The sequence below is a fragment of the Dermacentor albipictus genome, chromosome 8 (assembly GCF_038994185.2).
Source record: "Dermacentor albipictus isolate Rhodes 1998 colony chromosome 8, USDA_Dalb.pri_finalv2, whole genome shotgun sequence".
NCBI lineage: Eukaryota > Metazoa > Arthropoda > Arachnida > Ixodida > Ixodidae > Dermacentor > Dermacentor albipictus.
The window spans coordinates 22,253,270-22,268,174 of NC_091828.1; the positions used below are offsets into that span (position 1 = coordinate 22,253,270).

At 44.1% G+C, this 14,905-nt stretch overlaps 2 protein-coding genes across 3 annotated transcripts in view; one reads left to right on the forward strand and one right to left on the reverse strand.

The window, feature by feature from the left end:
- LOC139048666 (zinc finger protein 239-like) overlaps positions 1–14,905 on the forward strand; it is a 111,484-nt gene that overhangs the window by 90,595 nt on the left and 5,984 nt on the right. The window lies entirely within an intron of this gene.
- Positions 1–14,905, reverse strand: part of LOC139048665 (phosphoribosyl pyrophosphate synthase-associated protein 2) — a 54,170-nt gene that overhangs the window by 17,186 nt on the left and 22,079 nt on the right. For both annotated transcript variants that reach the window (XM_070523152.1, XM_070523151.1), the window contains 4 exons: positions 11,320–11,492; positions 9,197–9,312; positions 8,238–8,325; positions 7,521–7,643 (listed from right to left, as the gene is read on the reverse strand). In XM_070523152.1, the coding sequence (XP_070379253.1) occupies positions 7,521–7,643; positions 8,238–8,325; positions 9,197–9,312; positions 11,320–11,492 (500 nt within the window). The remainder of the gene's footprint in view (positions 1–7,520; positions 7,644–8,237; positions 8,326–9,196; positions 9,313–11,319; positions 11,493–14,905) is intronic.

Genomic DNA, 14,905 nt, shown 5'->3' on the forward strand with positions numbered 1-14,905 from the left:
TTGTAAGAGTGCATAAATGAGTGGTGCCACTGATGCACTGAGATGTGAAGCAATTTTTGGAGCAACAAAATGCTCATTTTGGAGCAGTTTGGAGCAAATAAAGAATGCAAACTGCTGGACACGCACTCGGCTATTTCGAACAGTTAAACTTGACAATTAAACTCGACATGCATTATTCAAGAAGGTATTTGCTCGTTGTAAAACAAGGTTGCTCTACCTCTAAATACAAAAACAGGGAATTTAAATGAAGACAATAAATATGTTCACACAGCGTCCTGTAATTAGAGTCAAATCTCATCAATTCGAACATACTTAATTTGAACTTTTGGTTTATTTGAACTTTTGGTTTATTTGAACTAATGTAGTGGTCCCGTCAAAGTTGTGTATCCTAATTGGCAAGAACGCCTGGCAATTCGAACGCACAAGCATTTGTGATGGTTAATTCAAACGTACTGCACTCCAACAATGCTCTCAGCAGCGTACCAAATCACGCGGCGGCACCTCCGACCAGCATTCCACTGACCCTGCCATAGAGAAAAAGCTTAGGAGAAACCCCTCAACACCGTGCGCCAAGAAGAATAAAAAAGAAACTTGGCGGAAATTTGTGGGCAGTCGTGTCATTGCTTCTCTTAGTGATTGCTTCTCTTAGTGAAGAGTGTCCTGTGCAGTCAACGAGCAATTTTCCAGACTTCCAATAATTCGGATGCATTCGCGGCACCATCATGTACGCCATAGAGTCAAATTTAAGAACGTCTACAATTTTGGACGCAAAAAACTTTCGGCATCCGATTTCCTGGACTTTTTGCCATGACCGCAGGTCCGAAACGGCATTAATCGAAGCGCCATTTTGATTATCTCCCTGCCTCAAGCCGACGTTCTCGCACATAGATCGGCAGGCAGCCATAGCCGCACTGTGGCAACGCTGGGCCTAGCTGCTTCGACATTCGCTACCAAGCTTCTTGCTGTTCAGTGCCGTATTTTTCATTGAAACGATTCGCTGCTGTTAGCAATGGCATCGACTCCTCCTTTGTAATCATCACGATTGGCTTCGGAGCGCGGAAGTATGGCGCGTTGCATAATGCCATTTCCTGAAAGTCAGATTTCACTTCCACTTAAAAGGTGGAAGTGGCAATTTATGAAACATGGTATGTTTCTTTTAATCATACACGCGTGCACCCGCCGTCTCCTATCACAGTACAAGCATCGATCCACCTAACAAGTATACTAGCAGGCCTTTAGAGCCATTTCAGACGTGCCTGTGGTGATTAGAGCACTTGGGGGCAGTAAAAGGCATGCGTTCATTTTAACGCGATAGTGTTGAGGAGCCCAAGTCACAGAAAAGCTGGCGTCCGGCTTCAGGCATCGCATCGGCAAAAAGATTTTTGAAACATGTATATCCAGGCCTTCTATATTGTTACGTAGGAAGGGATACAAACAGTTGACTGAACTAATTGAATTTCGCAGGCTAAAATACGGACAAAAATCGTAAACTATGACTTGCACACAACCTGCAGACATGATAGCTCTCGGATTGTAATTGGACTATACGAGTTAAAATAATTCTGTTATGCGAAAACTAAAAAAATTCCCTTCACACACACAAACTGGCCGCGGCGTCTGTTATTTTGTGCGTGCCTGCATGTTGGGTGTGTTGGGGGCCACAAAGTGGTGGGCTCGGTTTCTTGCATTAACTCCAACTGGTGCCCGTCTCCGTAGCATCACGGCCCACGCAAGAAGCTGTGGTTCCACCACAAAGCTTGCCTTTGTGCATAGCGTTCACGGCAAGCGTTTCCAGATGAACATTACGATTACATATGCTCCAGTTGCCAGGAAGCACGAGAAGCAGTCGGGGACCTTTGAATGCTATCGCATTTTCTCGGACTGCCCAATTTTTCGTACATTTTCGCGGCCATTCAATTAGCTTCCTTTAATTTGAACTTCTTTTAACTCTTAACATATTTTTGAGCCCCTTCGAATTTGAATTATCCGAGATTTGACTGTAGTTTATTTCAAATTATGTGAAGCTACTCAAGCATTGCCTTTTGCATCCTATGAATTCTTTCTTAAGAGCTGCCACCTTAGCCATGTTTTCAGCAAGGCTAGAGCTAGCATCAGTCAGAGACACGTAGCTAGGCTCATGTCATCAGTGCTCTTCCGAGCCATGGGTCAGCCTTGATGAGCCCCTCTTAACACTCAAGCATTGCTTTAGACACCATATGCTTTCCAATGATGTGTTTTTCCTTGCAATGCTGCAGCCTATGCTCAGCAGCTGTCGGATTGTCGTCGGTGAGAGGCCCAGAAGCCGCAACACTGTCGTTGGTGCAAACAAAATTATGAAAGGAGATAAAAGAAGTAGCATCATCTCTTGAATTTCTTGTTTTCAAGGTTTTACTTACCACCACTACGCACTTTAGGCGGCACCGGTTGGGGTCAGTGAGGGTCGAATTACCCAAAGTGGCATGCTTTCGTATTCAAACTTAACAAGTTTTCTTTTCATAACAATGTGTAGTTTCTTGCCGGGACTTGTCAGGGCGTTCGAAACAACCGAGGTGAAATGAACAGGAGCAGACTGCATCGAACAGCTGTAACATTGTCTTGGAAACCCCATGCAAAAGTATAACACTGTACAACACGTGTGTCGAACTCCCGTTCCCTGCCATCGAACGCTGTGCTGTGGCCCAGCAAGTGTGCTCCTCGTGGGTACACAATCACATCTCGCGTCGTTGGACATATAGAATGCCGACGAAATCAAAACGGCACTGTTTTGACAGATGCTTTCAAACAAGACACTGAATATGAAGGACAGTACATATCATGGAGTAAAAATTAATGCGAGTGTTTCAGTTTCACTGACTGCAAATATGGATGGCTCATGGAAACTGCGCCTGTTCATTAGCAAGAACACATTGGCACAATGCTTGAAGAAAGCAAAAGGCCACCCAGTCCAATACACGTTGTACAAGGAAGTTTGAATGGCATCTTTTCACCGAGTGGCTCCTTGACCATTCAGTGAAGCAGCCACTTGGTGAAAAGATTGAGTGCTATCCACACTTTCTTGTGGAACGTCTATTGGACTGGGAGGCCTTTCGCACAGTCACTTTTCACGTTACCATTTGAAAGCAGGAGCCAAGAGCGGTGTGGTTTGAGACATGAAAAAGCAGACTTGATGGACTCAATAAACTGAGTCCATTCAGCACCGAACAAGACAACAGGGGCGCGATTGGAGATATTTTGTTCGATACGCGTTCTGTTCAGTTGCTGCAACGTCACAAAGTTGCAGTATGCAAAATTTGTGACAGTGGGGCGGAGAGAGCAGCCAATCAGGAAGCGGTGACCTATGCCGAAGTTTACTTTCGCTGTTTGTCGTCTGCTTGCAGACAGTATACTACAAAACGAAATGTTTTTCGTCTTCCAAATGAATGAAATCTTTATTTAAAAGATATATTTTTTCTTCTCAAGCCCAAACACGTTTTCAAATAGTAGTACATGTGACTACTGCAATTTATAACTATTAGTTTCTTTGCGTCGTCCCTAGGTGGTGTCGCGCACAGCGAGAAGAAAAAAGAAAAAGAAACAATGGGAAGAGTGGCGCACTTTTCAAGAGGCAGCGACAACATTCCAGTGGCTTGCTGGCACCGAAGATGGGGTCGATTTCTCTGTACAACCAACGAATTATTTGTTTTGAAAAACAAAAATGACGCCAGAATTAACTTTCTGCCATTTCTTCAAACACGTTTCGCACCGCCAGCCGCTCTCCTCCTTCCTCTAGAAACGCCAGCACAACAACGTAAGTTCCCAACGGAAGCGCCATTTTTTCGAATTAAACTATGGATTGGATTCAAACGTGCCAAGCTGCAGCCGCCTGTTTCATCCAATCCAATCCACCAGACGTGCCATGCTAAGCCGCATGATCGCTCCAAACTTCCCAGCTCCTGTCGGGTTCGGCGCCTAGCAGACGAAATGCTCGGTGGGAGGATGATTGACAGGAGCGGATCGTCATTTTAACGTGACCAAAAATGTGGCCGCGCCCTGCGGCTGGTGATGTCGGCGCGGAGTAGGCCAATCGCGCGCGCCGGTAACCGAACGAACGCGCCAAACAATTATCTTCGATCGCACCCCAGGAAAGAGCATTAACCCCCCTGTGCTTCAGAGAGAAGCGCACAACTGGGAAACTTGCTTGTTTGGTAGCATTCAATGACAATGGTCATTGTCATGGCTTTCCAAGTTCAATCACATTCAAAGTTCAATGTGACCACCACCTCTGCTTTCGATGACATGACGAGTCTCCCTTTTCACGTCCGAAGCAGCACATCATACGCATTTCGAACAGGTCATATTAAAGGTGCTATAATGAATTACTATTTGTGTTGCTTTCGAGGAGCTGAAGGCTTCGCATCGTAATTGTGGAGTTGACAGATGATCAATGTTTTTTAACAGCAGGGCACAAAGTTCTCGTTTCAGTATTTATTTAATCATTCCTCTTTATGAGATTCAGTTTTAAGATATGACCTATGCTGGTACCCAACTTTTGATTTTGCTATTTAACTGCACCCTCAGAAACACTAAAACCAGGTGCCCAGTGTTGGCCTTGGACAGGCCAAGAATGTGCCGAGCCCCCACGTCGGACCTGTATTCTGTGCTGCACTGTATATCTAATTCCACCGAGGAGGTGCTGAATTTTCATAAAATTTCTTGCGTTTGAATAAAAGTACAATAAGGGTTGCAACAGCTGCAATAGCATTTGGAGCAACTCTTGGAGCAGGGAAGTCAATTTGGAGCACGTTACGGGGAAAGAAAACTAGTTCTTGGAACACTAAATTACGAATTTGGAGCAGTTTTTAACAGGCATAAAGTTACGCAGAAACCACTGGCGATGATTGTCAATGTAAGCGAATAGCCCAAACAAACAAGCAAGCGACCAATTCATTTTATACCCGAGGCGCAAGCACCTTACCTTTTCACTAACATAAAGTAAAAGCTCATTAATTCACAACTCGTTAATTCAAAGTAGCTGCCGCAGTCTGTTCAACAACATATTGAAAGCAATATGTAACGCATCCCACTAATTCACATTAAAATATGCACCACCACTGATAATTCGAAATTTGCATCATTGTGGATGGGGAGAGTGCTACTGTACAGGGAGACATTGATGCCGCTGGTGTTGCCGCGCGGACTACGCAGCTTTGCTCTCTCCATCTACAGTGTTTTGTTTAGGCCTGACTGCAGGGAGACTCATTAGTGCCTGGCCAGGCACAGCCAACCCCTCTGTTGCATGTCGCTTCTATCCCTTTCTCACAACTGTCAAGATAAAAATGCAGACACAGTGCTGCACTTCTTTTTTCTTTTTATTTATTTTTTACATGTTACATATTGGAGGCAATGTGCTTTCTCTACGAGGTGCTCTGCCGAGAAGCGGCACCAGGTAATGTCTAAAACATGGCGGCCATGATGTTTATCGGTGCTTGCACTACCAAAAAGCATAGCCTTTGAGATTCGTGGTTGTTACTTAAAGGAAAGCACCACTGGAATACGTGTTTGGACACCACTTGTATGTATAGTGGAACTCGGCAGCGTGCAGCAAGTGCAGCTACAAAAGTACAACGGAGACCAACGTCGCAGCAGGTTGTGGTGCATTTCGCAAGTGCATTTTAGAGTGCAGCTCTCGTTCCTGTGGCGAGCGTTGGTGGCCCTCCTCCTCACCTACCTCCATTTCACTCGCGTTCGCCTCCTTGTTGGTGCTGAGCCATGTTTCCTCAAGGGCTGCAGAAGATAGCACTAACCTTTCATATCTCAACACGAACCATCTCTCTCAGCGGTACAAAGCGCGTCACTTGTGGCCAGTCACACTACGCAAGCCGAAATGCTGTCCTCTCTATACTTCGACGCGTGAGCTGTCGGTTGCTCTCTTCAGAACATGCGCAGAATGAACCCCAACTTGCGCACCACTCTGAACGACAGTCTGTGACCGTCGGTGAAGTGGTGTGGGCACTTTTTTTTCTCCACGCCACACATTGTGGGTCGGCGCAGACGGTGTGACGAGCGCGCGGACGGTGAAAGAGCCATCTCGACATTCGGCACGTCACATTGCGTTGGCCACATCCGATTACGTTGGCTGCGCCACTGCATCGGACTATGTAAATTGTTCCCACCAACGTGACTTAGTGTGAGCACACACACGCTATGTCGAACTATTCGAATTTTGTATAATTAGAATTTTCGTAGCATTCTCCCAGAATTCGAATTAACGAGCTTTTACTGTATATGCTTTTGTCATTTATACGAATGGGCAATGTCCTCTTTGCTTTCTTTATCATCACTTCAGGTAGAAAAATACCGTATTTACTCGCATAATGATCGCACTCGCGTAATGATCACACCCCTAAAATTTGTCGTCGAAATTCGATTTTTTTTATTTCCCGCGTAATGATCGCACCCCGAACTTGCCGCAGCGATATGTCGTGTGCTAAGTCTAGCGAATAATGATCGCGCTTACCACCTGTCAAATGCTACGCGAACGACTCTTCAAGACAAGCCAAGCGGCCTGCACGCACTAAACATTCTTAAGTAAATGCCTCATTTCATTACTTTCATCACTTTCCGCACTTCCATGACAAAATGAGGTACAACCAAACTTGCCTTTATTATGGGTTGGCTTTATAATGGCTGATGTCAACAAAAACAATAAAGGCGCATTTCGATTATTTTCATCTGCTTTTGCACTCGTGAGCACGCAACAAATCGCGCGCGGCAATGATAGTAGCCACGTTTACTCTGATACGTTAAAAGTGTACCCGATTCATACGCCGACGCTTGTAACACAGCTAAGATATTCGCCCACCCTTAGCGGAAAGTAGTGAAGACAGGTGCCGCAGTTTCCGCAGCATGCCCGTCATGTGTTTCTGTCACTGGCAGCTAAGCGCGCCCACCTATTTCTGTCCCCTCAAAGTGGACATGGCTACGTTATTGCCGCAAACTTGCCGATATTAACGATATTATTCATCACTAATACGGAAGAAACTGTTTCAATGCACGCAATGTACTCACGAGAAGAAAAAAAAAATCGCGTTCGGCGCGTTCGGCTCGCTCCGCTAGCCGCCATTTTTGTTTTGGTGTCCCGCACCCGCAATCTCGCATCCCGCAGCAAACGCGGACGAAAAAAAAATTTTTTTTTTCCCGGGAAATTTAACCCGCGTAATGATCGCACCCCTGAATTTGCTTCAATTTTTCTGACAAAAAAAGTGCGATCATTATGCGAGTAAATACGGTAGACAACACTGTCATCATCCTCTTCAACTGAAGCACAAAACCCCTTTGTTGCTTTCACTGTCGCTAGTGTTTCAGAGTCAAATGGCAGCTTTCTGCTGTGTGCGTGACCCATGTGCAAGCTGTCAATGAAAGATGCCTTGAAAGACAGAGCAATGTTTACCAATATAGTGTTGACGAGCTAGGCTTGTTGTAGCACAGCCCAGGACTGCACCTAAATGTAACGAAAGGGCGGCCTCGGCCATGGTGCCTACCAGGCATGATGTCGAGGCCAACCTCCATGGTGCGCCCAGACATGAGAACTGTCGGAGGAGAGTAACGACCATCGACCATGTCCGACTCTGACTCCTTCTGCTCGCCGTGGATCACCGCAATGCCTGTAAAAGAAAAGAAAACACAAGAGACCACTCGCAAATTGCTACACTGAAATGTTTTGCTTATAGTTTCAGGGAGTTTGCACAGGAAGTAAAGGTTTTGTGCTCTGGAAAATAAGGATGATGATGTACAGGGTTTAGCAATGCAAGGGCCAGGTGTGGCCAAAGAGAGCCATGAAAGAGATCATGCACTGTCAATGACGGAACAGAGGTTTGAAAACATATGTATACATTTGCAAAATAGGAAAGGGAGGGCAAGGAGCAGGCTGGCAACTGCCACCGGAAGGGGTGCAACGCCTGCCTACTCTTGAGAAGGGGGGGGGGGGGGGGGGCACACAATATCTACACTGACAAGACCTGCAGTCCTTGTTTACACATTTCACCAAAGCAGCAAACTGTGATAAAGCAAGATGAGAAACAGTGAAATCTGTTAAGTGTTTTTTTGAATGCCCAGAAAGTGCACTGAAAATTTCATGCAAGAGTCACTATCTACTAAAAGCATTTTGTTTCCCATTAGGCAAGCCAAATATTCACTGGGATTGCAGCACTGCTTGCATGGCATTCGAAGCGCAGCACCTCTGTGCCCCACCAACTCACCTAGTCGCAGGCGCTCAGCGTAAGATGTGGCCTTGTTTGCAGTGGATGGATTCCGAGCAACAATGACTGCATTTCTGTAGTCTGGGATCTGAAACATAGATATTTTTCTTCCGTGAGGAACCGCAGCCTCTGCATTCCCATTCAATGCCATACTCCGACACCAATGGTGCTAAATTGATGGGATAATGCCTTTTGCAATGTATAATTATACATGAGGTCAACTGAGAGAGCCCAATCATGAGACCGATTGCGAGGATCAACTAGTGTGACAAACCAACAGCCATATTTTCCATGCCAAACACCAGTGCAATATGCACTTGAGGCTGTATATCGCAAGGAGTGTTTTGATGCCAATAGCACTCTTGGCATTCCCTGACCAGTTTTTGTTCCGGGTATCTGGCTAGAAATATGATCCGATCCCGAAGGTAGTGCAGTTTAAAAGAATTTCAGCCGGAACTCATCTACAACAGCTAAGTATGCGAACAGCATTCTTTACATCGAAAATGCATTTATTATTGCGAGTAGCATTCTTGGTACTGCCAGACCAGTTTTCCTTTAGGCTATACAATCATTCCCATGAAGCTCCCAACATGATTTAGAACTGCATATTCAGCACACAAGTCTCATTAATGCGCTGCCATAGTACTTCTACGTACATAGTGTACATAGAACAACAAACACTCATTCAATGTACAACAAGCTCATCTTCAAGCTCAAAAGAATACTAATCACATTCTCGCATAGATGAGTTCTGCCCAAATTCTTCTACGATTCTATATTTGCTTTTCGCCCAGAAATGATGAGGAGCTTGATGCATAGTGCAAGCAAGAATGCAAGAGTTTGCTTAACTGCACTGCTATGCAGCTGCAATGCAGCACGGACTTCCTTTCTACTTGACCAAAATTCACTGTTGGGGGAGTTAATTTCGATGTCAGTAATTCAAAGAAAGGCCTACGCACGCATTCGGTGATGTACTGCAGCAGGAAGGGCGAGGCTCGCAAGTTGTCCACAGGGATGTCGAAGAACCCCTGCACCTCCTTTTGGTGAAGATCCATGGTGATGATGTGCGTCAGACCTGTGGCATGAAAACGAGACACCACACATTGCAGGAACACGAGGGGGAAGAAGGTGGGGGGGAGTTGCGACAAGGAAACACTAAACCCTTTTACTCTAACAGCAAAGCCAGTTCGAATTTCTCATACCTCACTTATGCACATCCAGTTCTAGCAGAAACACAGTAATTTCAGTATTCTTAGTGTCGGAGAAAGCCAAATGGCAGCACAGAATTGAGCCCAGTATATAGTAGATGTTCTTTCTTATGACAAAAATTTTTTTTAATCTAGTGTAGCAGATATTAACATTCCACTTCTTCAATAGGGTTAATTTGACAGTAGGAGATTGTAGATAAATGTTAGTGCAAAATAGACAAAATCCCACTAATTTCCTTTTAATTTTTGCCTTTAGGGCGCATGACGCAATGACAGAATTGTAGGCCATTAACAAGCAGGACATAATGAAGTGGAACCAGTTCTATAACTAGTAGCAGTTTCCTGATACTATATGAAATCAAAGTGTGTGGCAAAATGCATTGGTGTCATAGTAAGGCTGCTGCAGTACATATGTGACAAATGCTTGATCAATGACCTGCAGTAGGGCTGTAAGGTACTGTAAATACTAATAATAAGACAAATAACGTGCACTAGTGGCAGTCAAATCTCTTATCTAAAACCGCACTCCTCTGCAACGTTAGAGATGTACAAGGGTGCACATGCCACTTTCATTTCAATGCATTTATGAATAAGACACACATTAATCACAGCTCTAAATGCTAGGCACTGCAAAGTGTAAGTTCTCAGCTTGCCCCACTCAGTCAGTTGTTCCAAAACTTAGTTGGTATGAAAAAAAAGAAGCCAGCTGAAGGCATCACAAAAGATTGTCCCACAAGTCCTCGTAGATGTGCTGCTCCTTTGATGGAGGGTGGTCTGTTGCTCTAGTGTTAGATGGTGCCCTTAGCATGAGCAGTGAGCTAGTCGGAAATTTCTGTTGGCGAGAATAATGGCATTTACTGGCATCATGCATGTTTGTTATGGTATGTCGATGCTGTTTTACATTACTTGATACAAGTGCAGTGAAAGACTAAAGAATATACGCGACATTTTGTTATCCCTTGGAAAGAGGCCAGCACAGACCCACTGAATACTAAAAGAGGCATTTCTGATGAAGCCACAGGCTAAAGACCCAAGTGGAAGTGTGTCAACGAATCAAATCATAGGAGAATGTCCATGGAGGATAATAAAGGCCACAGATGCCCCTGAATTGTGATAAACCGATGCAAAAATGGTAAGTTCACGAAAAGACTCATGACAATCACTGCTTACCGATCCTAAAGCTTTCTAAATATTCATTTGTCACAAGTGACGCGCCGCTTTCGACTGAATAATGGGGAACCTGCCACATTGAAGCAAAATGTGTGCCACCATCTCCTCCTATCTGAACAAAAGCATTGAGTCAAGTGCAGACAAATATAGATAAAAACAGATGCGGCGTACATGAACACGGAAATGCCAAAAGACAGGCACGTGCACCAGCTGGTCAAGGTGGCCAATGTGAAACAGCATCAACATACCATCACAAAAGCAAATGACGTGAATTAATTGCCTTTATCCTTGTATAATACCAAAATCTCAAGCTTCCTTGTTATTCAAACCAGAGATGGCCTCTAGCAGTACAGCAATGTACCACACTTCTTTGAGAAAGGGCACCAACCTTTAGAGGACCCCTCATAAGTTTTCAGAGCTGGAACTATCTTTACAAAGGAAAGACATCAAATTTATGCGATTGCATGACCAACTTTCATTCATTCATATTTTACATAAAGTCATACTATACGACCAACACAGAATGGAAGATTTGAACTATGCATTAGGATTCTCTGGTGAGCAGCAAAGCTCGGCAAACTTGACATGGTTGCGTGTGAACCCTCATCAAATCTAGCCATTGCCAGCAACAAACGAGGTGAGATTATGCTCAGTAGTGACTACAAATACACGAGAAGTTGAAAATGCTAACGAATGAGACGCACCGGCCTTGACGAGCATCTGCGCGAGCAGCTTGGAGACGATGCATCCTCGCTTGCGCATCTTGCTCTGCTTGCCGTACGGCAGGTACGGGATGACGCCCACGATCTTGCGGGCACAGGACGTCTTGCAGCAGTAGGCCATGATGAGCATCTCCATGATGCTGTTGTTGACGTCCCTGCGTGGGGGGGAGAGGCAAAATGAAACAGGGTTCGTATAACAGGACACCAGTTTAAAAGCCTTTTTTTATTCACTATATAAAGACACTCAAACGAAAGTCTGCCGTGCAACCAAACCAGCAATAGCTAGCCAGACGACAACAAAGAACAGAATAGTGAAAAAGTGACAACAGCACTAATTGTCTGGCAGCTGTGCTATTGACAGTTACAAAGAAAGGCAAATGTTACGAGGACTTAAAACTGTTCATTATTTTCCCATGTACAGCATTTCTGTAGGGTTACAGCTTGCAAAAAAAAAAAAACTGCGAGCCTTAAAAACAAATTAAAATGCCGTGCTGCCAATTATTTACTTATGTCAACCCAGTTACAGCCTGGACTTCAAAATGATAAGTATTTGGCAAAACCTTTGAAATGTACAAAATGGTATCAGAAGGACCCTAACAATGCATCAGTGCATCATCTATCAGCTTTTCATTGAAGGAGATTGTGTTTATGTAGTCTACGCTGTAAACATGACGTAGCAAAGTTATGCAGAAATGAGTAATAGAGGAGTTGCGCTGCCTGCTATTTGTTTTTATTTGCTTTTTGTTTCCTTGTTATTCTACCCATGCTATAAACCTCTAAAAAATGAAACATCAGATAGTAATAAATGGTTGCAAGTGTTCGCTTGTCTCGCTCATGCCAGTTTTGTAGCATCCCTGTTCAGTATCGCATGACAACAGTGCAGTTAGTTGCCAGTTAACCATATGGCATAATAAATCGAACTCATGGAGAAATTTCTGTGGCAATAAACAGAAAGCGACAACGGTGAAGCCTCTGTGCACACATCAATAGTGAAGTCTGACAGCACTTTACGTTTCAGTTTCTCAAAGCAGCTAATGAGTCAGTGTAGCTTTCTACTCGCAACGATTTCACGTCTGGCAGAATGTGGCATGCTGAAGTGAGAAAATTGCGAATCGTTTCAAATGGACTTTAGATCATTAATCTGAAAGTGGCAATGATGTAGCAGACAGGCATTCCACCTCCACTGCCAGAGCAATGCTTACCATTCCACACTCTTCTTAATGGGCCACACAGAGAAAGCAAGAACACAACATTTTACAGTTTTTGAATTAAGATGGCACACACTTCAGAAACTACTAGTTGAAATCAATAAGTTCTGCCTTCCCTTGTTTATGAAAGAGCTGTCATCTTTCAGCTCTGAGGTGACAGAAGAGATCTCCAAAGTGATATTCCCATAAAGAGCAATGTAGCAAGTACCTACAAAACTCGCAAATACAGTAGTTGAACAAAAACAAGAAATTTTGAATTTTCGGTCTTCTGAGCTAAACTGCTCAAAAAGTTGACACTGAGTTATGCATGGCAGCTAGACTTGTGCAAAAGCACCTAGAAATCTCACTGCCATGTTTTGTTATTCACACGGCTTAGACTACCCATTGCGCACCCAACTCGCATATTTCAAGAACATACTCCATACAAGGAAACCACATACATCAACCAGTATGTGAAAATGTGCGTGCTGGTGAGATGTTTAATGATAACCGGAGAGGGTAGCCGAGCAAAAGCCTTGGAGTGCCACTGCATGTTGAATACCTTATATGCGATCAAAGAAGGAAAAAGAAAATGTACAGACACCCACTCGCACTTAAACTCTGAAATCTAGGCAACAGTGAGGGCTTGATGGCACCGCAAATAAAGAAAATATTGTCCATTTTTGTTGTCTTGGCGGTATCAGCACACACCCTTTTCTGAAAATATTGAAAATAATAACTGCAACTGATAACAAATGCAGGTAACAAATTTTTCGCTGAAATCGTCAATATCGTACCTTTTTGTTAACTACTGGACACATCGGCAGCGCTAAGTATCGTACACTGTACAACATGAATATTGACTACAGACTGTCTATAATCACGTTGTGGTCCTGTTGCATATGTCGCTGCAGCAGTTCTTTACTGTGATAAACAATCCTTGCTGTGTTTTCTTTTTTCCATGCCTTGAAATGCAGCTGGCCAAATGTGGGAAGGAATGACTTCACTGTGGGTCTGCATTTCTAAAAATTAAATTCTGGGGTTTCACGTGCCAAAACCACAATACCATAATGCGGCAAGCCGTAGTAGGGGATTAGCGTTTAGTATTGACCACCTGGGGTTCTTTAATGTGCTCCCAATGCATGGCACACGGGCGTTCTTGCATTTTGTTTGCATCGCAATGCAGCTGCATCTTTGGAAGGCAGGGCCAGCTACCAATGTAGTTGCTGATGGGGTTGTCTGGCCTGTAATCGTATGCCGGGCCCAGTTGTGTAATCGCAGCTGGCACGCAGTTGGCGAAACTACCATGCTGGCTGCGTACATGGTGCACGAGCCAGACAGTTCTGTCAGCAACTTCACTGTGAAACTGGAATGTCATCAAGCTCGTGCTGAAAGTAAAAATAAATTATTTTGTCAACCTGTTCTGTGGCAGGCACACACACACTGTGTGTTGCCATTTTGGAGAACAAATGGTAAGTGATACATTCTATGGTAACTGATACGGTAAGTGGCAAGTTCTAATATTCAGAATCCAGAAAAAAGGTACCGTACAAAGGGACATAGCGTACCAGAAACGAAGAATATGGTGTTCTTAAATATGCTTCACAACATTTTTAAAAAGAACTCGCCTCTTAAACTACAGAACTGTTCTCGGCTATTAATCTAACAGGCTGCTACAAGAAATATGCTTAGCTCAAAGCAACTGCAGGCAATATCCTGTTGGTCCCATTTCTACAAAAAGTAGCAGTTACTTTTGCTTGGTTCCATTTAAGTGAAACCGTTGTATTGTTGGGACTCAGAGCAGCGTTTAGGCCAGGGATATTCTCTGCACAGGAATAAGTACGTCCGGAAGTAGGATTGAAGGATAAGGGGTTTATTTTACATTATTTACATACTGAAACACGTAGTCATTCTAATCAGGACACAGCAGCACACCTCTCACTGCACCAAAGGTCTCCACTTTTAAAACAGTCATTTTCCCTAGGAGACTAGACTAAAGAATCTGAGGACTGTATCTCGGCCAATCACAATCAATGAATCGGTCACAATATCCCTCCCACATTGTTGCACCGTTCCACTGGAATCCGCATCCTATGTTGCACCTTCACACCCTTTTATGGCACAAGTGTGTAGCAATATGGAAATTCAAGGTCGACGCTGTTCCCATGCTAGCCATTGACATTGGCCCCTTTCATCAATTAGTTCAGTTTGTCCAGGTCAAATTCAGGTAGGGTGGTCTTTGCGGTATTTTACCGCTTCTACGGAGGACGGCGTTTATTGTCGCCTTGAAGTCAGCTCTCTTGTTTCGTTTCACACTATGTTTGGCGCCGTTGTCATCTGGGTGCATGCTGATCACAGGTTGGCCTTGTGGAAAAAATCGA